The sequence below is a fragment of the Typopeltis vanoorti genome, chromosome 26 (assembly GCF_054136105.1).
Source record: "Typopeltis vanoorti isolate ZY-2024b chromosome 26, IOZ_Tvanoo_1.0, whole genome shotgun sequence".
In the NCBI taxonomy this organism is placed as follows: domain Eukaryota; kingdom Metazoa; phylum Arthropoda; class Arachnida; order Uropygi; family Thelyphonidae; genus Typopeltis; species Typopeltis vanoorti.
Genome location: NC_143574.1, coordinates 9,191,288 through 9,215,441, shown reverse-complemented (window position 1 = coordinate 9,215,441; position 24,154 = coordinate 9,191,288). Strand labels below are relative to the sequence as shown.

The window sequence follows — 24,154 nt, the reverse complement described above, 5'->3', positions numbered from 1 at the left end:
AAAGTTTTTGGGACTTTCAAACTTGTGCCCTGCAAAACCTTATTCATATGATGATTGAACCATTTCCAGCAAAAATATAACAGCTTTATACAATATTTTCGCTAGCAACTGTTTTCACTTAGCTTAATATTTTTACTTAGCATTGCTGCCTTTAAACTATTGTGAACCATTGCGATTAATATATATAAATGATGGAAAGTTCAGTAAATCTATTTCAAACAAACTCTTACCATATCTATATATTGACTATTTTTGATCATTTACTGTCTAATGAAGCTCTTCTAGATGTGACTTTAGCATGTGAAGTCCTGAAGGAAATAAAATGCACAGATCTGGAAGTGATTATGGAATTCATGTACAAGGGTGAAGTGAAGATTTCACAGGACCAGTTGTCTGTGCTTGTTAATACTGCTGAAAGTCTTAACATGAAGGGTTTTACAGAGATTGCAGGTCAACACTGAAATGCTTCATGTATTAATCTACATGAGTAGTATAATCAAAACTCGAGTACCCTGGCCTTGTCTCTTACTTCAATACAACATAAATGACACAATGCAGAATTGCCACAGTTAAGTGCCGGAGAGGGAGGAGGGGTCCATAAAAGAGGTCTTAGTGAGTAAGTATAGTTGATCTCAAGTGAACGAATGTCATAGTTATTGGCACTTAACTAACTCAGGTTTCTGTTCCTAATTCAGTCATGCACTCTGGTCCAATGCAAAAATTACTTCCATCTGTACACAGTTGGTGGAAGCATCATGTCCTATAGAAGATAGTAATTGAAGTAGGCAATGACAACAGATTGCATACCTGTACCATCAGACAATCCACATTCATGTACTATGTTAAGCTGCCCATCCTTAATACTGTTGGAGGAATCAAACTTAAACTCATTTCGAGGAATCAGGGGCATGCAGAGACAGTCATGTAGTAAACTACTCAAAGTATAATACAAGATATCAAACTTGGCATCCCAGTCTTATTTGATGTAAGGAACACAGCTTTGGCACAAAACTGTACACAAGACTTATGCTCCATATTACTAGAAATGAGCCTGACGGGTGAATTAATGTGGATGCAGAATGAGATAAAACAATTGAGAGAAGCTGACTGTTTGAAGAGGAAAGGTGCCAATAAATGAGAACACGGCTGTGGCTGATTATCAATTTGGAATGTAGAAATAGATGAAGAGAAAGAGAGAGAGAGAGAAAATGGTGTTATTTGAGGATTTGATTATCAAAGATGTAAAATCAAAATAGATGCCAAAAGTATGTTTGAGAGGCAGTACAATTAATGGAATGACTGAGGCTGTGGAAAGAGGAGGAATTATAGATGATTTGACTGTGCTAGTTGGAATGAATGATTTGTGGGGTGGTGTAAGTGAGGCATCACAAAATATGAGAACATTATTGGAAGCTGTGAAACAAGTGTTTAGGGATATAAGTATATTATTCAAGTATGTTAGTAGGTAGCTGAGAAAAAGGGTGATCATTATGAATAGTATGATAGCAATGATGCATAAGAAATGATATTTTGTGTATATTGATCTCTGGGATAAATTTGAAGGTAACAGATAGAATGATTTGCATCTGAGTAAGAGTGGTAGTGATAAGCCTGGTAGATTGCTATTGAGTGGAGATTTTTCCTCACAGGGAAGCAAGAACCAGATTTGGATTGTCTCAAAAGATGTAGATAGGAAGGGAGTTTAATGAGTTCTTTTGTAATGAAGATAGGTGATAAGTTTGCTGAGGTATGAGATTGGGAATACAAAAACAGGGAAACTATGGAGGATGCACACAGATACCAATAAGGCAAATGAGTATATGGGAAAATGAAAAAGGTTGGATTTAGTTTGTGATGTAGCATACCAGAATGGGATAGTCAGCACAAAGTGTAGGGAATAGTTATGCGCCAAAGAAGCATCTAAGTTTTATGTATGCTATATGAGAAGTTTGGAACAAGAGCGAGGAGTTTTTGGAATTGTTAGTTCTTCTTGGCCAAAAGTTATTGGCATTAGCAAGATATGGCTAACAATGATATAGTAATTGTTGTAGAATGTGAAGGCTATAGTGTTTTCAGGATGGATAGAGTAAACAAGATTTGGAGAGGGGTGTTACAGATGATAGCAGATGAACTGCATCCAGAGAGAGTAGCAGCTCAACAGGGAATCAGTGAAATGGAAAGCAGTACATTTAGCACCATCAGGTATGAGTTAGAGGCTAACAGGACAAAATATATAGTTGGTTTCTGTTATAGCCCAGGAAATACAAGGGATGATGCAAATGGTATGCATTGGCAAATAAACTCAATGAGTAGAGGATGGGTAATTATTATGGGTGACTTCAACTATGGGGAATAGATTGAAAGGAGGAAAGGTCGTGGCTACATTTTTACCTGTTGGTAAAAATGATCATGTAGTTTTGACCTTGGAGATATTGTAGTAATTGCTAAATTTATAGATTTTTCACTAAAGAAGAAGTAGCATAAAATTATTGAGCTGGTAATTATGACATGTTCAGGAGACTGCTTGGGATGACAGGAGAAGGATGTTGGAAATGGTTGAGGTGTTTGAAGGACAGGATAGCAGAGTGCATACTCTGCTATCCTGTCAAATGTCCTGTCAAATGCCTGCTTACTATGAGGAACATAGTAAGCAGGTGTTACTATAAAAGAAAGCCTGTGGAGGAAATTTAAAGAAAGAGGTGATCAGTAGTCTCACGAGCAGTATAAAGCACAGGCCAGAAGGGTGACTCGTATGGTAAGGAAGGCAAAAAAAAAAAGTGCAGTGGGATTAGATGGGATATTGGCTCGCATATTATGGGAATGTGCTGGGGTACTGGTAGCACTTTTGACCATATTGTTTAATTTTAGTCTCAGCTCTGGTAGAGTCCCAAGGGAATGGAAAGAGTTCTGTTTTGGAGCTTTTGTTTGCAATGGATGTTGCAAAGTATTGACTGATTGGCATCTCAGGAGGCAAGATATTGGAGAAGTGGGTTAAAGGCAAGATTCCAGAATGGATGAATAGAAATAGTGTTTGCAGTGCATCATGGTTTTCTGAAGGGTAGGTCATGCCTCAGTAATTTACTCACTTTTTATAATAACACTAGGGGGGGCTCCCCCAGCACCTATGGTGCCCAACCCCCCTGAGTTCCGGACTGGTAGGCCGCTTCTCCTTAAATTCTGATGACTTGAATTTCGAAGACTCGAAAGGTGGGTTCCTCCCCCCCCCCCTGGCGCCTACAGTGCCCAATCCCCGGGTTCCGGACTGGTAGGCCAGTTCTCCTTGAATTCTGATGACTCGAATTTTGAAGACTCGAAAGGGGGCCGCACCCCTGGTGCCCAATCCCCCGAGTTCCGCACTGTTAGGCTAGTTCTCCTTGAATTCTGATGACTCGAATTTTGAAAATTCGAAATGGGGGTCTGTTCCTCCCCCCGGCACCTACGGCGTCCTACTCCCTGAGTTCTGGACTGGTGGACCAGTTCTCCTTGAATTCTGATGACTCGAATTTTGAAGACTCGAAAAAGCCCCCCCCCCCCCCTTCCCGGAGCCTACGGCATCGAACCCCCTGAGTTCCGGACTGGTAGGCCAGTTTTCCCTTGAATTCTAATGACTCAAATTTTGAAGACTCGACACTCAGGGTAGCCCCTGAGTTCCAAACTGTTTCAAATAACTTGACAAAACAAAAAACGTGACACAAAAACATTACAAAAAAAGGTTTATCATTTTATATTATAGAGTAGATAACAGCTGAGTTGGATAAGGGAATTGGCTACAAGATGACTGCTGGACTTTGCAAAAGCATTTGACAGGATACTGCACTTAACTTTGGTATATAAACGGAGTAAATAGGTTTGGATTTGAAGCTGGTGAGGTTGATAAAAATATGACTAATGGACAGGCATCAAAGAGTAGTTTATGGATAAGTTGAGCCCAGAAGAAGGTGAATGACGAATGGTCTGCCACAGGACTCTGTTCTCTGCTTAACTTGTACATTCACGATATAGGAAATGACCTAAGGGAAATATTCAGTTATTTGCTGATGTAAAACTAGGCAGAGCAATGGTTAATAAGGATGCTGAGGAGATCTGGTGGGATGAATTATATAGACTATATCTATCTATCTGTATTTCACTGGGCATCCATAGTATGGTCATTCCGATGCTTGGTGATGTGCAACACCAGACCTCGCCATGTAGTCCTGTTGTTTGCTTTTCTGGAGGCCTCAACTTTCTGAAGATCAGTCACTCCACACACCATCCATCCATCTCGCTGACAGTCTACCCCCTCTTCTTTTTCCAGGAACTTTACCTTCTTATTACTGTTATGTACTGCATTGATGGAACTGAACTGCAAGAAATTACAAAGGCTAAGGATAACTAGCTGGAGAAGGATGTTAGATGCTAGTAAACTCTGGATTGAAATTCAGCAGCTGTATTGCAAGAATGACTAATATATCTCATAAGATTACCTGGTTATTGAAGAACACACAAGCAGAGATAACGAAGTCATCATACTTCTTGAATAAGACCTTGATATAGCCTCATTCGGACTATTGTGCACAGGTATGTCACTTGAGTTCTGTGGAGGCATAAAAGAGGCAGAAAGGATCCAGAGGTGAGTGATCAAGATGGTGGGCAGGTCTATGGAATGCTCTTTATTGAGGAAAAATTGAAGATTTGTTGCAGAAATTGGCAGATAGGAGGGAAAAGGGGGAGATGATGGACATATAAGTTACTTAAAGATTGTTATAGGATTAACACAGATGAAATTTTTTAGTGCATGACTAGTGTGGGAATAACTAGAGGTCCTTCTTGGAAATTAAGAAAGAGTTTAGTTACCATGAGTGTGAGGGTTAGATATTTTGCTTGGAGGGTTGTGAATGAGTGGAATGGATTTCAAGAGTGATTTGTGGGTGCTGTGTTATTGAATGAGTTCAAAGCAAAGTATGACAGTTACTGTGAAATTAGGATTAGTATTTGGTTTTTGGAATATTATTAGATGAAAAAATTCATGAGAAAAGACATGGTTTGCAGAAGAAAAAAAATCATCTTTCATCAGGACAGTGCACCTGCCCACAAAGGTGTTTTGGCAATGGGAAAATTAAGGGATTTACACTATGAATTGTTGGAACATCCACCTTATTTCCAAGATTTGACTCCCTAACTTCTATCTCTTCCTAAAACTAAAACTCTTCCTTGCCGGTCAGCGTTTTTCTTCGAATCAAGAGGTGATTGCAGCTGTAGCAGGGTATTTTGCAGATCTTACTGAGAAGCATTACAGGGATGGGATAATGGTGCTGGAATAAATGCATTAGTCTTAAGGGAGATTATGTTGAAAAATAAAAATAATTTTGAAATTATAAATTAGTTTTTTCATTGTTAGGCTCAGAAGTTTTCAGACTACCCTCGTATTTGAAATTTCCTTCCCACTCCCAGGAAAGTATAATTTAAAAAAAATAATAATAATTGGAAATGGCTATGGAAGGTGGGGGGGGGGGGCTAAATTATGACTGATGCTTATATTTAGCTTGTCTGTTCCTTGTAACAGATTAAACATGTACATTCAACTCTCAGTATAGCAAGCACTACTATAATAAATTACCAAAAGTCATTACCATATGTAGAAGGATAGTATAAAGAAAAGTCATTATAATAAACTCTTGCTATGGTCTCTGCAAGTTACCTATAACAAGAGTTAACTGTATAGTTGAATTTGATTCAGATCTCACCATTTTGGATAGTTTTTTTTTTTTTCCATACTAAAGTGCTTTTTTCTTTTTTTTAGATGTCTTTTTGCATAGCTTTTCATTCATTATCTACGCTTGAAGAAGATAACTCAGGCAACTTGATCTCTTGAATTGCACAGGTAAGATATAATATATTTCTATTTGAAATTTTAGAATAACGTTAACAAGAACACTACATGAATTGTCAGCTATTGCCTTGATGACTTGGAGGCTACAGATTAGATCATTAACATGGAGCTTTTTGACTTATAACATTACAATATAATGTTACAAAATTACAGGTAATATCTTACTTCAGCTATAGGTGAAGTAAGAAATTATCCACTATTTCTAAAATTAAGGGGATATTAAATCCCACATAGTTTTAAAACCGAATAAGAAACTCAATGATAGGAATCAGAGAGTTTCTTGCCGAATATAGTAAACTATAAAGTATCGGCGAACACTAGTGCTAGCCATTGCAAGTGATCCTAGTACGTAGTACAATCACGGGCAACTCGTTGCAAAGGTGGTAAAGTTCAGATCGCTATTCTTAGGTATTTTCCATAATGTAAAACACATTTCCTATGAAATGTATGCTGTTATTACATTATGGAGGGAGGTCACTACCCAGACCGGTTTCAGCCTTTTTTTTTTTTTTTTTTTTTTTTTAACTTTACCACCTTTGCAACGAGTTGCCCGTGATTGTACTACGTACTAGGATCACTTGCATTGGCTAGCGCTAGTGTTCGCCGATACTTTATAGTTTACTATATTCGGCAAGAAACTCTCTGATTCCTATCATTGAGTTTCTTATTCGGTTTTAAAACTATGTTGGATTTAATATCCCCTTAATTTTAGTAATGTTTTCATTGCCGAAATGAAGCTTATTAGCTCTTTATACTTAAGTATCCACTATTTCTGTTTGCTCATCTCATGTCATCATTTCTTGGAATGTAGACACATTTTACTTTTTGCTTTAAGCTTCAGCTTGTTTTCAGTACTTCAATGCAGGCAGTCTCTCCATCACTTTATTGGTCTACCAAGTGGTGTTTTTGTATTTGGTTTCCACACTCTGGCTGGTTTAACTATTCTTTTCAGGTTCATCTAATTAACATGTTGGTTTCATTCCAGTCTTCTCTTTTTTTTTTTTTTTTTTTTATCCATGCATTTTATGGATTGTAATTGACATTCTTCATAAATCTTTTCATTTTTAACACTCAAATTTTGTTTTGTTAACTATTTCTCTTAATGTTTTTATTTCACATGTTGTATTTATAATTATAATTAACTCTAATTATAATTATAAATACAACATAATGCTAATTATAGTTAACTCTTAGACCAAAAGGTTAAGTGGGTGGAATATGTGCCAGCCATATTCTTGGTTCTTGGGATTTTTAGACCACCATGATTGATAAAATAAGGGTTGTTGGCCTCCTTAAATTTATGGTCATACCACATTTTGGTGTGATGCAAAAGCTTTTGCTACATTAAAACCATCTGTGTGAATTTGTTCTCTGATGATGTTATAAATAGAATATAGCTTTGGTGTATTTTTTTTTTTTTTTTTTCACTGGGTGTCAGGCCATTGAATAATGGATAATGGTTGATCAAATCATTGATCATTGTCACTTTGGCATACTGTTTGAAATGTAATATAGCTTGTCTTTGTGTGTGTGTGTGCGCGCACAAAGTATATATATTTGTATATATACTCCATTCCATATGATGACCTTAATATAGAGGTCAGAATGTCAGGAAATGAAAATAATTATTCCTAACATGGTTGTAGTCTATAATTTTACTGAAATGAATGCTGATCACTATATAACACTAAAGGAAAAGATTGAAAACTTCAAGTTTATTTTATGATGCACATGACTTTTGGATCACCCTATATTTCTTTATATTTTTCATATTCATGTCTTTTCAAGAGAAATACTTAGTTTTGTATGCTTCTGTCATTGCATTGACCCTGTTAAATTCTGAATGAAACTGAAATTAAATCCATTTATATTTCATTCAGATTTAACATGCAATAACATTCCTGGGGCCAATATTGATATATCAGAAGAAATAAAGCTAATTGTAATTTATAAGCAACATTAGTAATTTAAGTAAAACTTGTCTATGCATCATGTTAAATAATTATTGTAAATTTTGTAATGTTTAAACTATGTGGATTTTGTGCAAATACTTGTGTACTGCCGGGAGAAAGATAATCGGATTAGATAGTGATGGCCTGAAACTAAACATGTGCACCAAGTAGGACACGCACGCGGGTTCCCTCGGTAAAGCACGCTAGGGGAGAGTGTGACGCTAGTTGCTGGAAAAAATAAGGTGGTGTGGGAAAAGGGGGAGAGCAGGATGACGTAGAGAGGAAACATCAGGTGCATGATTTAAGAAGCATAGCGGCGCTAGTTCGTGGCTTTTTTTCTCTTCGCCCTGAATGGGAGTGGTCATCAAGATAAGGTTGTTGGAGCACGCTGAAGTGTCTATGGCAAGTTTGGCAGTCAACGAGTAGCCCAGCGGAGCAGAGTTCCCGATCACCACGGAGATTGATATGCTGTCCGAGCCAGTCGACCCGAGAGCGGCGAGCCGGACTTACCTTTTGGTGGAGATGTGTCTAGTCCGAGTCCATCAGTCGAATAGTGTGGATGAAATCAATTAAGAGAAGGATCAAGGAAACGAAGTTCTGTCGAGATGTATGTGAAGGTTGAATAATTCCTCAGCCTTTGGTAATGTAGAATTTTGATCTGTTATATAATTGTGTTGAGGGAAACAACGTGTAATTTTAAAAAGGACTTTAGGTTTATAATGTTTCGATTAATGAAAGGACTTTAGAGATTATGCTAAAGGAAGTAGTGGAACTTTAAGTTTTGATTGGAGGAATTGTGTGGAAGTTCATTGAGATAATTTTGTTATTGATAAATGAATAACCTTTAGCATTATTATGTGTAAAATGAATAATTGATCTTTGATAGAATTTCCTACTTGAAATAATGTTTTAACTTATTACAGGAGAATTAGAAATTTTAGTTGAGTATACTCATTCCCTGAAGTTAGTGCAATTCTATGTCAAAATTTGTTCATAAAGTGTAAATTTTCTGATTTTGTAATTAAATGTTTTTCTTTAGTATAAATTAAAGACTTGCCTGATTTCCTTTCTATTGCACTGCTCATTAAGTTAGAACCAAGGCGGGAGGTAAAATACAAGGGAGGCTACGACTGTGAAATGAATTTTAGTTATTTGATGAATTTACAATTTAATGAAAGTGCTTAAGAGATATTAGACAGTGTACTAAACTGAGTTCTAGTTCCTTGATTTTGCATTGTTCCAATAGTCTAGGATTTAGGATGGTGCAGTATTATAGAAATTTTCTCTGAAAGGAATTGGCGCTATCCAATGGCAATCCCTTTGTCTTCGTTCCACATGCGCTACTCTTAAGAAGATTTAACGGCCGAGATTAAATATTGTGACTGCATAGGAATTATTATTATTCGTGATACCTCCAAGGAGTCTGAAGACTCATCGCGGGAGGACACCTACAACTGTCTCAACCACTACACCGAACCTCTACTACGAATCAACACTATCTACCGCCCACCTTCACCACTACCACAACTAGTGTTTTTTGTCTGTAAATTGCATGTGTTCTGAAGGGCCGATTTGTCTGTATTAAAGTATATATAAAGTATTATTATTATTATTATTACCACGGGCTACTCTAGGAGTCCTTAGCCTCATCGAGGGAGGCCCTAAACATCATGTTCACACAGCTGTTCAACATTCTCACAGTATCTATCATACCTTGCCTTGAACTCGCTCACTGTCATAGCACCTACAACAGACTCTGGCAGCTTATTCCACTCATTTACCACTCTAAAAGTAAAGAACCCAGCTCTAACACCCCTGCTAACCACGCACTTGCCCAGCTTCCATGGGTGTCCCCTAGTTCTTCCACCACCAGTCCTGATCTCAAAAATATCATCTGAATTAATCCTATAGAATCCTTTTAGCAATTTGAATGTCTCAATCATATCTCCCCTTTTCTGCCTATCAACTAGTTTCTGCAACCCACAAATCTTCAACCTGTTCTCATATGGTTCATTCCATAGACCTGCTATCATCTTAGTCACTCGCCTCTGGATCCTCTCAACCTCCTCCCCATCAAGAAGGAACCGAGGTGACCAAATCTGGGCACAGTAGTCGAGATGAGGTCTTATCAGGGCTCGGTACAGAGGTACAATAACTTGTTTTTCTCTGCTCGTCAAGGTATTTTTCAACAACCAAGTGAATTGATGAGCTGATTTAGCGACTTTCGCAATGTGCCCCCTAAACTTCATCTCCCTATCCACCAACACTCCCAAGTCCCTGGCCTCATCAATCTCTTGGAGTACAGTTCCACCAATGTGGTATACTGCTGCTAATCTTTTCACTCCAAAATGCATAACCTTACATTTTGTCACATTAAATTGACATCCATTCTCCTTAGTCCAGAACTCCAATCTATCTAAGTCATCTTGCAAGACTTTGACATCTTCTGCATTCACTATCGCCCTACCCAACTTTGCATCATCAGCGAACAAACGAACTGTCCCACTTAGACCCTTCCCTATATCATTAATGAACAGATTAAACAGCAGTGGTCCAAGAACAGAACCCTGTGGCACACCACTAGCCACAGGCCGTTTTTTTGGACTCTACTCCTGAATAAACTACTCTTTGATATCTCTCCATCAACCACCCAGCTATCCATCTCACCAACCCTATATCCATTCCCATATGTTGTAGTTTACAGATTAGAATTCCATGTGGTATCCTGTCAAACGCCTTTGCCAGGTCCAGCAGTATCACTGTAAACCCATTTCCCTTATCCAGTTCAGCCGTCACCTTGTTATTAAACTTGAGCAAGTTACTGAGGCATGATCTACCCTTCACAAAGCCATGCTGTCCTCTGTACAGTATCTCATTTTCATCAATCCATTCCTGTATTTTTCCCTTGACTACTTTCTCCAAGACCTTGACAACGACTCCTGATATGCTGATCGGTCGGTAATTTGCAACCATAGTCTTGGATCCTCCTTTATGCAGTGAAACTATTTTCCCCTCTTTCCACGCCTTCGGGACTAAGCCAGACCTGAGACTCAGATTAAACAACATGGTCAAGGGCACTGATAATTCATTAGCCACTTCATGCAAGACCCGTGCCAGTATACCATCCAATCCCACGTATTAAAGTATATTTGTCTGAATTAAAGTATATTAACTTGATGCATCGAGCAAAGAACTTTTATTGAAATTAGGTTAAGGAAATTATGTGAGCAAATAAGTCAGGATTAAGATCATAAACCACGACGTTAAAAGAGAATAAATAAATATTACACCCTATATTAGACATTCATTATTTCTCCATCTTACCAACATTACTTATTGCATTTTCTGGTCACTCCATATTATATTGCCTGTACTGGTTAATAAATTTTCACAGCTAGAATAGTATAGTTATCTATTCAGTACTCAAATATTTTGTTTGAATAATTTTGTGCTGGTTATGTTTATGATGATAAGAAAAATAAAAAGCTAGAACTATTTAATTTTAAATGTATTTCCTAACTTATTGACTACTCTATAAATTTGATATAGGTCTTGCTAGAAATATCTGGGTAGGGGAATAAATCTTGAAATGAAATCATATATTGAAACTGTTGATTTTTTAGGTATAATTTTTATTCTCTTTCTCTCTCTCTCTCTCTCTCTCTAGAAGTTTGAAAAGTAATGTGATGTTACCCTGCTCTTTCCTGTAACTAAAGTATGGATGATTTGGGTCCAAGTTCTGACTCCTCGCCAAATAGTGAAGAATATGAGATCGTTGGCAGTGGTGAACCAGAATTTCAGACTAATGAACACAGAGATAAGTTGCATTGTCTCCCCAAAGAACATCTTGAAGTTACTAATGAAGAAACTAAAATGGAGAGAACAGGTGGTGGTAGTGGATCTCAGGAAAAGAAAGAATTGGTATTAATTGGGAAAAATTTGTGCCATGCATTTTAATGAATATATAAGCATAAGACTTATTATTGTTTATTTGACCATAGTTTTTTTAACATTGTTATGTTTTAACTTTCAAGTTAAAAAAAGGTTAACCAAATTAAAAAATTTGAAGAACTCTATAAGAAAAAATACCATACACAACAGCCTCCCAGAGGATAAAGTGATTTCAACATGTCGGATTACTGCCTTTTAAAACATTAATCCGATATCCTAAAGAAATGTTTCAACTTTTCAATCACCCCCAATTACATCCCAAAAATGGACTTTATTTGTGGAATTGAAAAAGGTCTTCACCCTCTCCCAGAGGCTATAGCTAACAATATTAGATTTCATGGCTCAGTCATCCTGACCACTCCTTATGACAGGAAAGTGATTCGTAACTTGAGTAATAATGAAGGGATTATAAGCACTAAAGCTGATAAGGGGAACTCCACATTCATTCTTAACTCAAAGGACTATTTCAAGAAGATAAACAATTTATTATCAGACAGTTCCACGTATAAAATTTTCAACAAAGATCCTACCACGACAAATCATAATGAGACAAACCGTCTGATCCGCAATACGAGTACTTGGCCTGAGGAATTGAAAAGAAAAATTAAATCCTTACAACCCATTACTCCTAGACTTTATGGTGCACCTAAAGTACATAAAGAAGAAGTCACACTTCGTCCGATTGTTGATGGCAGGCCCTCCTCAACATACCTTTTAGCTAAACATCTTGCAAACTTACTAAATGGAAAAATCAGACAAACAGAATCCTATATTAGAAATTCTCAACAATTTGTTGAAAAACTGAAGAATGTGAAACTAACAAAAACAGACATAATAGCCAGTCTGGATGTAGTATCCTTATTTACAAATGTACCAATAGAAGAAGTCATTAACATTATCAAAGATCTCTTTCCTGTCGATATTACACAGATGTTCAAGCACTGCCTAAACAACAAAGTGTACCAACAATTAGAAGGCCTAGCTATGTGCAGACCTTTTCATGAAGAAATTTGAAAATGAAATCTTCACCAATATTACTCCTAAACCTTCAATATGGTGGAGATATGTAGATGACATCTTCATCATATGGCAAGAAAGAAGCATAGAAAGCCTACATATGTTTGTAGATAGAATCAACTCACTCCACAACAAAATCAAATTTACCCTAGAAGTGGAAAATAACAAACAACTGCACTTCTTAGACATACTGGTAAAGAGACAAGATAACAATATCAAACTGTCCATTTACAAAAAGCCTACAGATACTGGACGATAGCTACATTATTCTTCAAACTATCATAGGTCACATAAACATAGCATCATCCACATGTTGGGAAATAAAGTCTGCAAATTCTTCTCAGAAGAAGAAGAGGTTCAGACAGAACTGTCTCAAATTGTTACAACACTATCTCAAAATGGAATCCTCTAAACATTATCAACAAATGCCTATATAAAGATAACCACTAACAACAAGAAACAGTCGTCATCCCCTTTATGGGTTTGGTTTCCACCAATATAGCGAGATATTGGTGGAAACTTATCAGAGTTGTTTTTAAACCAACTACTAGCATTAGACAGGTGTTAAGATCTCCTAAGGATAGTGTACCATTTTACAAATATCCAGGTGTGTATAATATTCCATGTACGTGCGGCCTCTCCTACATTGGACAAACTTCAAGAAGCCTTGAAATCGGACAGAAAGAACACGTTGGAGATGTCAATCATAACAGGACGATCACCTCCGGTTTAGCATCGCTTTTCAACTTCTAACCATTCTATAGACTGGGAAAATAGCTCTATGCCCTACATGGACTATGATTTCAGACACCGATTATTCAAAGAAGCAACAGTAGTCCTTCGAACAGGTAGCAACCTAAACAGAAATTTAATCAATTCACTCAGTTTGACGGAACTACAGTACACCAACAATCATATAACGCGTGTTCAGGACATAGACTAAAGATTTGCAATACATGCTGACATTGTCACGCTAACGTATCAACTTAGCTACCTTATAGTTACTAACGGTTTTGTATTCTTTATACTTGGTGCATTTTTCATATTTTTTTTTTTTTTTTGTGTTTACTGTTCAAGCCTTGAGAAAGCTAGACAGTTGCTAGCGAAACTGGTAGGCATTATTATATGAACATATATAGTAATTAAAAAAATCTATGGTCGAATAAACAATAAGTCTTATATTTTAACACTTCATGACCAAATATGAATACTTGGAATATTTAAGCAATCATTATTTTATACCTAGTTAAGCATTTAGCATTGATAAAATTTTTTTCTCTGTCTTAATGTGTCATCATTGAGTTATTTGATAAAGCAAATCAACTGTGTATTTAACTGGCATAGGGACCATAGGAAAAATTAGTTATACTTGATGTTTGTTGTAGTGAATTTTCTTTAGAGTAGCACTATGCTTATAAGGATTGGGTACTCTTTGTAGTTTCTTACAGGTAGTGAGTTTGTTATAATGATGTTTAATATAATGAGAATTGACTGTATTGATGTTCAAAAATTTTCATGAGTTGTAAAGAAAAGATGATGTTCAATCTTGTGCTTAATTTAATATCAAGTTGCTGCCTTATATGGCTTTACTTTTAACTACCAATTTATGATTGATGTTTTAGATACATGTTACTTATACAGAGGATGATCGGTTAACGAACATAATCTGTTCAAAGACTATGTTCGCTACCTGAATTGTTCGTTAACCGATCATCGATTTACCATAGATTTTTATGGGAATTTGATTAATTCGTTCTGGAGACCCAAAAAAAAATATAAAAAAATTATATAATTTCTTACTATGATTATTTATAATAACAATAATACATCCATACACAGTCTTGCATTTTCATCAGTCATGTTTTTTTTTTTTTCCCCATTTGTGGGGAATTAAAGAATATGTCCAATGTCAATTGCTTTTCTCTCTTCAGGATTTTTCGGAAGTGATTAATAGCATTGTCGTTGTAGAGATCCCCAAGCCTATTGACCTCAACCTGGTTTGGGTGCCATTTTAAGACCGTTGTTCTGACATCCTCCCACTTCTTCAAAAGATCTTTAATAGAAGATGTCGGCATTGGTCCTCTTTCGTCTTCCTCTTTTTTCAGAAGCAAACACATCTTGCTGAGTTTCTTGGTGTTCTTCATTCAAGAGTTCTTGGAGTTCTGTCGTCAGATCATGTTCCATTATGAGCTCTTCATTGTCATCTTCATTCACCTCCAATTACAGATCTCTAGCAGTTGTCACAATTTCATCCATAATTTCAGGGACATTATCTCCGTCTCCCTGAATGCAGAATGGACACAGCTTTCACCAAGCAGAATTCAACTGCCATTGAGTGACTTCTGACCATGCCTTTTGAATGAGCCGGATAGCTTCAAGAATATCAAATTTTTCTTACCAAAACATTTTTAATGTCATTGTTGAGGAGAACTGGCATGCTTCAAAACACCGACGAAACACTTCGCGAGTATACAATTTCTTGAAACCCGCAATAACCTCCTGATCAATTGGCTGAATCAACAAAGTGATATTTGGAGGCTGAAACTGAACTGTCAGCCAGGGAAAGTCTTCCAGCAAATTATCTTCAAAGTCTTTTGGGTGTCCTGGTGTATTGTCCAATAGCAACATTGCTTTCAATAGCAGTTCATTGGTCTGAAGTTAATTCTTGATGCTTGGGGCATAAACTTTAAACAGCCATTCTTTGAAAAGAACGAATGATTCGATCTCTGCATCACTGGCAGTCTTTCTTTAATTATGGAATTTTTGTTGAATGCTCTAGGGTTCTCAGAGTGATAGACAATAAGCGGTTTAAGCTTTATATCACCACTAGCGTTAGCTCCCAAAAGTAACATCAATCGGTCTTTCATGGGTTTATGCCCAGGAATATTTTTCTCATCTTTCGTGATGTAGGTATGGTTCGGCATGCACTTCCAAAATAAACCAGTTTCATCACAATTGAAAATTTGTTGTGGTCAATATCCTTCTTTTTTAATGAATTCTTAAAATTTGAGACAGAACTTCTCAGCTTCTTCTTTATCTGCACTAGCAGACCTACCATGCATTACAACAGGTTTAATGCCAGATCTCTTTCTAAACTTTACAAACCATCCAGTGGTAGCCTTGAATTCTTTCTCCTCATTTGACGAATGTGGAGTTTGTTTCTTCAGTTCGTCAAAAATTTCTCTAGCCTTCTCTTGAATGATAGTCATACTAGTTACATCTCTTTTCATTTCCCTTTCTTTTATCCAAACTAAAAGCAATCTCTTCATTTTTTCATGGATGGCACATCTTTTTTTCTCAGATGTGATTTCCGTTACTCCTTTAGCTGCTTGAGTCTTCTTGATTATATCTTTCTTAGTTAAGATTGTGCCTGCTGTAGACCTGTTCAAGCCATACTGCCTAACAACATCAGACATCTTCTGCCCACTCTCTACTTTGGCAATTATCTCTTGCTTGGTTTCTATGATGAGCACAGATCTTGACACTCCACTCTTTTTAGGCCCCATAATATTATCAGTTTTTTTTTTTTTAAATAAAAAGTTCAGAAAAGCACTTACAAAAATTCAGAGAACAGAAATCAACTAGTACACAAAAAAAGATTATGTATACAACTGTCAAAGTCTCATTCCAGAAACCTTTCATAGATGTCAGTAAAATACAGTTCTACAAATCTTATACATAGCATTGCTTCTTCTTGTGTTTGTTCTTGTGTGTGAGGGTTTGTTATCCGAACATGTGTTTGTTGTCCGAACATAAAAATCTTTTGCGAAAGTGTTCGTTGTCCGATTTGTTTGCAGTCCAAACTGTTCATTAACCGATCACCTACTGTATATAGAAAACTTATAGGAACTGGGAAAATAGTTTATGCTGGATAATATGATATAGCGAATTTCTTTTAAAATATCACTATGCTTATAAGAATTTAGTTTCTACTCTTTTGGTAGTTTGTTATAGCTATTTTTATTTTTTATAATGGTTTTGCCATATTGAGTCAGCTGTATTTTATAAACAGACTTTTTCTCACTGAAGATCTAAAAATTAAATGATAATTGTATTCCCATTGTAGTTCACCTCCTCAGCTGTTTGTGTTAAAGAAAAATTCTGATGATAGCTGATGAGCAGCATCAGAGAGTAGTATATGTTGTTAGATCTTGAATGAGGACTCTTTCAACAAAAGAATCATTCAAGATTTAATAAGAAACAATTTTGAGCTGGAAATACTTGTGCTATTAGTTAAGAAAACAAAATATAAAAGAAAACCTGTTACAATTTTCTCCTCTACTTGACTTCTTTCTAAGGTAATTGTATGTCTAGGTAGAATTACATTGTTTAAAATTATTGATGTCAAAATTATACTCTGTGTAAGAATGTAAATCGAAGTGCAAACAAAGGTTCAAAGGTCGCTAGCTAGCTGCCTACGATGACGTAACAGCCGCAGTGAAAGCGTTTGTGGAAGGAGAGCTGAACTCGTGTTCGGTAAAAAGAGTGCTCTTCGAGGAGCAGAAGTATGATGCAGTCACATATGGGCGAATAGGAGAACACAGTGAGAGATCCTCCGATACGGAAAGAGGGTGTTACAAAGAAGAATAAAAAGCAAGTTCGTGTGGGTTTTGACCCCCCCCTCTTTTTCTGTTCCTGTTTTCTCATGTGGACAAGCAGAGTGCTGACCTGAAGTAATCTTCTTCCTGGTTGCTAGCTGAAGGAGTCGCGCATGCTATACGTGAGCTGACGGCAGACTCAACTAGGGCCATCGGTAAGAGTTTACCGATGAGAGACAGCAGAAAGGTTCCTCTGAAGAACAGAGATGATAACACCAATCCAGTAGACGAGCGTTTGTCCGGCAAAGTGCAAGGAATGATCATTTGTGTCGATCAGCATAACCTCCACGTGGACGTGACTTGATAAAGCAGAAAGACATCTGACTACAAAGGACGGACGAAAGAAGCGCGATATCCTCTCAGGACACTAGTAATGTACAGTAATTTCCTTATTCATGTAACAATTAGTATTGGAGCAAAGGGAGAAGAACAGATATATAGTTGGAAGGAAAGAGAACTTTTAAGTGACTTTTGTGCTATTAATCTTATTGGGCTAGTAATCTGAAAGCCTGAGAATATGCAACACTCAATTGAATGCGAATTAACCTTTGTTAACGAGCTTTACTTAGAATTTTGTACTAATGTTTCATGATGAATGTGTACTTATTTAACCTAGAGATATAGAGTATTTGATAATTAGAATGTTTCTTATTGCTTAGCTAGTGAATTAGAATTTTGATATGACATACCTTTGATGTGTGGAAGTTTATTTGTATGCAATTTGATACTTAATAAACATGTTTTTTCTATGTAACTCTGAGTTTGTCTGAGCACGAGACTGATTTTACCACTCGCTAAAGTTTGAACCTGTGAATAAGAGGAAATTAAAGAAAGTTTAGAAAGTTTTAGGCCATGACTGCAAATGTTGAAATTTCTATAGACACTTAATACTTTAATAAGATTAGGTAATACTTGAACTCTGGGAAGGTTTCTTCTGTACTAGGACTCTGGCTGGCGCAGCAATATTAAACAAATTTTGTCAGAATTCCGAAAGGAGAAGCGGCCCCAGAGAGATAGGTTAGAGATTTCAGGCTTAATAGGTACGATAGGGATTAGGATAGAGAAATAACAGAATTAACAGAAAGAAACACAAAAAGTAACAACATAACAATGGCGCAGCCGGTAGGATGTGATTAGATCCCTTAATTTAAGTTAATTGATCAATCACAGTGAGTTGGTCTTAGTCTCATGCACAGCAATCAGGAAAATTTTGGAAGGGAACTTTGTAAGACAGTGTAAACTAAAAGTACAGGTCCTACACCATCGAGCTCAGAACTGAGTAACACCGAGTTTTTCAAAAGTATAAATCCCCAACAGATTTTTCCTCAGTTCTCTGGAGAGGATTTTGATGATGTGGGAACATTCTTTAGATACGCAGAAGAGCTGAAGAGGGTTGGTTGATGGAGCAACTTCCAATTCCTAACATTGCTTCGTGGCACACTAATAGGGAAGGCAAAAATTTTTCTGTTTGCACCCTGTTTTAAGAGGGACCCTGAGTTATGAGGACTTTATAAGGACACTCACCTCTGAATTCTCCAGGAAGGGAGGGATCATTCAAACACTTAGGAAACTGTACAAATGTATTCAAGAAAAAGGGAAGGGGTGACTAGCTTTCTTAACAGAATATTAACACTCACCCGGGAATTTAGGGCCTCACCCGAGGAGGGAGCCCATCTTGAGTGGTTAGCACTCCAACAATTCCGGTCAGGACTTGCCTATGAATTGCAAGAGAGTGTTTACATGAAAAATGTTAGGAGTCTTAATGAGTGTTATGAAGTTGCTAGAGAAAGGGAGAAAGTGTTGGAGAACTTGGCTCAGACCCTTGGAATAAGAAAACTGGTGATGGCGGGAAATCAAATCCTACTGAAAGCTCTGGACAGATTGAGTAGAGCCCGTCTGTCACTTAAATGCTCAAAATGTAGATTCTTTTTGAAGAAATCCAAGGACAATGTGAGTGCTATACTGGAAGCAAAGTCTCCCTCTACAGTGAGACAAGTTAGGAGATACCTGGGGATAATAAACTTTTACAGGAAGTTTATCCCTCAGTGCTCCAGATTAATGGATCCTATAGTGGGACTTACAAAAAAAAGGGGACCAAGTTTGCCTGGGGGGGAGGAGCAACAAAGAGCGCATCAAGCCTTGAATAAAGCTTTAACCTTAAAGCCTGTACGTGCATATCCTAAGCTTGGACAGACTTTCTTCCTTGCTGCTGATGCCTCTAAGAACACTATTGCTGCAGTTCTGGGGCAAGCAGAGGGAGAGAATTTCAGGCCAATTGCCTTTATAAGTAGAAGACTGTCTCCCTCTGAGCAGAACTACTCTGTGATTGAGAAAGAGGCCCTCGCAATCGTATACAGCCTTAGAAAGTTTCGATACCTGTTATTGGGACAACACGTTATCCTCAGGTCAGACCACAAGCCCTTATCCTTAATTTCTTCAATGAAGGATAAGCCCCAAAGAATTGTGCGCTGGTCCTTAGAGATGCAGGAATACAATATTGAAGTAAATTATATTCCTGGGAAATCAAACTTTGTAGCCGACTACCTATCCAGGTCACTAGATCCCAATCCGGACAAGGACACCTGTGCCGATGGCAAAAGGGTCAATCATATATTGATGATAAAAGGGAGTTAAGGAGAAGGAGAAAAGGTCTCTGCCCCCCCCCCCCCAACTTCAGATCTCAGGAAAACAACAAATCATTGACGCCCAAAAACTGAATCTAATGTGTGGGGGGGTACACAAAAGGCTATCGGATGGGGAGGGCCTTTCGCACAGTCAGACGTTCTATGATACCATACACATGGATAAGGATGATTCCTTGGGTGTTGTACATGCTTCATGATGTGGACCTAGCTGGCCATAAAGGCATTCATAGAACCTGGAAAAGGGTGATGGCCAGGTACTTGTGGAAGGGAATGAGAGATGATATTGAGGCTTATGTGTCATCGTGCCATTTGTGTCAGCAAAAAACTATCATCACTGGCAAAGCCCCCCTCCAACCATTCCCGCTCCCTCACGCCCCTTTCAGGCTGTGGCTCCCTACGACCTCGAAAGGGAATAAATATATACTTGTCATGATTGATATGTTCTCAAGGTTTCCCAAAGCCACAGCCATGAAGGATCAGACGGCAAAAACTGTGGCGAACAAGCTTTTCAAGCTAATTTTCTCAAGATATGGAATGCCCGAAACTCTCTTATCAGACCAAGGCACCAACTTCACTGCTGAGGTGATGTCATCCATTCCTATAGTCTTATTCACATCTAACCCAACCAACATCTTATACACCTCTGTTTCTTTCACTTCCAGTTCTCCTAATGCTTGCTTCTCTTCTATATATTGTACCTGATAATTTAGACCAGTATGATTTTTGCTGATAAAGTGCTCGTTCAATAATTTCACTACATCCTTTTCAGCTGTTTGTCTGCCATAATTATTCTTCATCTTCCTCTTGTTTGCCATGTAGTGGAAAAATTCCCTTGAGTTAACCTTGGCCTGACCAGCCAATCTCCTCTCATACTGTTGTTGGTGTGTGTGTGTGTGTGTGTGTGTGTAGGGGGGGGTGATGTAACAGGGGATATCCAAGTTACATTTCTGTGAGAAAAGGGTCAAAACCTCCATCAAAGTGTATGAAGATATTGTGCTGGAACCTGTGGTATACCACTGAACAACACCTTGTTTCAGTGGACTTTCCAACAGGACTTAGCCCTTGCACACAAGGCAAGGACCACACAACAGTGGTTGGAGGCAAATGTGCCCTGATCACATATCACCATCTAATTGGCCATCTGGAAGTTCTGATCTGAATTTGTTGGACTTCAAATTGTGGTCGGAGCTTGAGGGAGTAGCCTGCATGAAATGACACCCCCAGCATTGCCACCCTGAAGGTAGATTTGGAGCAAGCACTGGCAGTGTTTCTGTTGGATGTTGTGCATGCCCGCATACATATGTGACTTCACAGACTTCAGGCATGTATGAAGGCAAAAGGGGACATTTCGAACAGTGAGTACTGATATATGCTTTGAATGTGCTGAAAGCTGTAAATGATTTACTGATAGGAAAGGTTTATGCACTATTCAAGTTGTAACAGTATTTATGGCAAGACTAGGTACATCTGGAATTATTGTTATTATGTAGCATCTCCAGGAAGTCCAAAGACTCATCGAGGGAGGGCACCTACTCTACAATGCTATCTCCACCAATGCCATCTACCACCCACTATCACCACTAGTATTTTCAGAGATAATCGCAAACATCAATGGTGGTATTCAAATCCACAGCCTTCTGGTTGGAGTACAGATACGCTAACTACTCGACCAGCCAGGCTGGCACAGCTTATTTTTTAATTAAATTTTAGTTAAATTATTTTATATTAAGTATATAAAATAATTCTGGAAGAGTTATAGCATATGCATTAGGTAACATTGGCAAAGCATGGGAGAATGTGACCCAGGAATCACTGCTAGTAGCATGGAAAAATGTGTATCCCCAAATTGTTTCCACTTTTGAAGAACAATAAACTGTAGTAGTAGTAGCAGCAGCAGCAACACAATCCAGAGCAAATATCTACTTTGATGTAACATTGGAAGATATGCAAGTTCCTATCCATTCTTGTTCTTAGACTTTTTTGAAGAAGAAGAAATTGTTGAAGTGGATTGCATTAGAACCTGTGTATATTACACTAGAAAATAATTCCTAAGCATACTCGAAAGTAAATTGATGATAGTGATGAGTCATGCAAACTGAAGTCACTCTCGTTTATGATGAAGAATTGGATCCAGCTTAGAGAACATTCAAGAGGGTTTTTTTTTAAGGAATTAATTCTCATATTGATCCATACACTTCTTTCCTGAATGTATTGATGAAACTGAATGGACAAAAATTAATTTTCTGTAAAAAGAATAATTATATGAAATTCACTGAAAAACTTCATCAATGACATATTTTCTTTCTCGCCAGAGGTCCTGCACTTTTCAAGAAGTTAATAAACAGCCATAAAAAGGGCTGTTTAATTTTGGGACAAGTTGCTAAAGGAAACATTTTTTTTTTCATTTAAATTTTTATAATTTTTTAATGCAGTGAATAGTTGTTGTTGTTGTTGTTTTTTCCATTTAAATTTTGTTAATTTTTTAAAATCAAAATGCAGTTTACAGTTGAGTTTAACATATTCTCAAAAAAAATATGTCACAAAAGCATTGTTTTAACATAACGATTATACAGTATAGTGATAATATTAATCACTATACTCTATAATCGTTATAGTAACAATTACATAATTTTATTTGGGGTGGTTCCCCTTGCTTTCCATCCATTTCATTTGACATCAAGAGATGCTCTATGGTCACTGAGATGATCGGTAATGTGCCACACCAGTCCTTGCTCTCTGATGGTGAAATTCTCTATGACTTTTTTGTCCTTGCAGAACTTGCTATCATGTTCTGCAAGTCCTTATTGTTCTGTCTCATGGAACTTAATAAGTCTAGATGTTCATCACAATCTTTGGCCACCGATCTACCTGTTTTGCTAAAATATGATAATGCACATTGGCAAGGAATTTGATACACTCTGTTGAGCCAAAGGCAAAAGTTTGTTTAGCAGAGCCTAGAAATGTGAAAATCTTGTTGATAGGGTGGAAGAACACTTAGCATTGAAGTTATATTAAGTGACTACTTCATTTACTATATATAAATTCGAACACATCTCCATTTATTGCCTTTATGAATGAAAAGTTTTGTGTTTCGTGAATTTTTGCCAAATGATATACTTTTTTGGGGTGTATGCTTTAGTTAAAATTTCTATATCTGTCAACTGTCTCGCCAGTCACATGAATAATCATGGATCTGCTCAATTTATAAGCTTTTGTTAATACCATGACTAATTTTTATGATGTATCTCTACCAGTGTTGAAATGTATGTTAAGTACTTTCTGTATCAGTCTGTGAATCAAAAATTCATGTATTTTATAAGTGATAAAAGTCCATTTATTGTTATTATCTATTAATGATACTATTTCTTGCTATGTTTTTGCTTGTACAATTTATGTTTTGAATCACTTATTTAAAAAAATTATAATAATAATTTCTTCTCTGCCATTCTAAACATATGTTGAAAAATTCAGTATCATAAAACTCAGTAAACATAAAATTAAAAAAAAAAACGCTTTACATCTACACATAACTACATTTGGTGCTTCTGAATTCTGACTTATTCTGAAACTGCTAAGCAGTAACTCAGAAAACATATGAAAAACATTTAGGTTAGAATCAACATAAAGAAATATTTTGGGAAAATAATAATTTTTCCTCAACTTTTAATATCTACTGTTAATAGTCGAATTCTGCATGTTTCATTACTGGGTATGAAATAAGCTAATTACTGAGTATCCATTTTAGGTTATTGTGTCCACAATTGGTTACTCCACTGTACAACTAAGAATGCACTAAAAGTTAAAATGATTCTTGCTTATCCTTTTCTCTCATTAGTCATATTCCATTATATCAAAATCAGTGATAATTGACAAAATAGCTATTAATAATGACAAGCATTCTCCAATAGATGCGATAAGTGTGAGATATACATACAAAAAACTATAACATGAAAAAAAATTTGGTGTTATGTAAATAAACTTACAATTAAATAAAACTGACAATTTTTTAATCAACTAAAAATTCTCACTCATCACAAATGAGCAAACAAGTGCATTCTTCAAATCCCATTAAGAAATACTTTGCCAATCATGCCCAGGCATCTACAGAATCACTCACAG

At 36.9% G+C, this 24,154-nt stretch overlaps 1 protein-coding gene across 1 annotated transcript in view; it reads left to right on the top strand.

Moving 5' to 3' along the window:
* LOC150092305 (rab GTPase-activating protein 1-like) overlaps positions 1 to 24,154 on the top strand; it is a 323,417-nt gene that overhangs the window by 20,441 nt on the left and 278,822 nt on the right. The window contains exons 2-3 of the mRNA XM_090414840.1: positions 5,783 to 5,863; positions 11,492 to 11,745. Of these exons, the coding sequence (XP_090270966.1) occupies positions 11,542 to 11,745 (204 nt within the window). The 5' untranslated portion in view covers positions 5,783 to 5,863; positions 11,492 to 11,541. The remainder of the gene's footprint in view (positions 1 to 5,782; positions 5,864 to 11,491; positions 11,746 to 24,154) is intronic.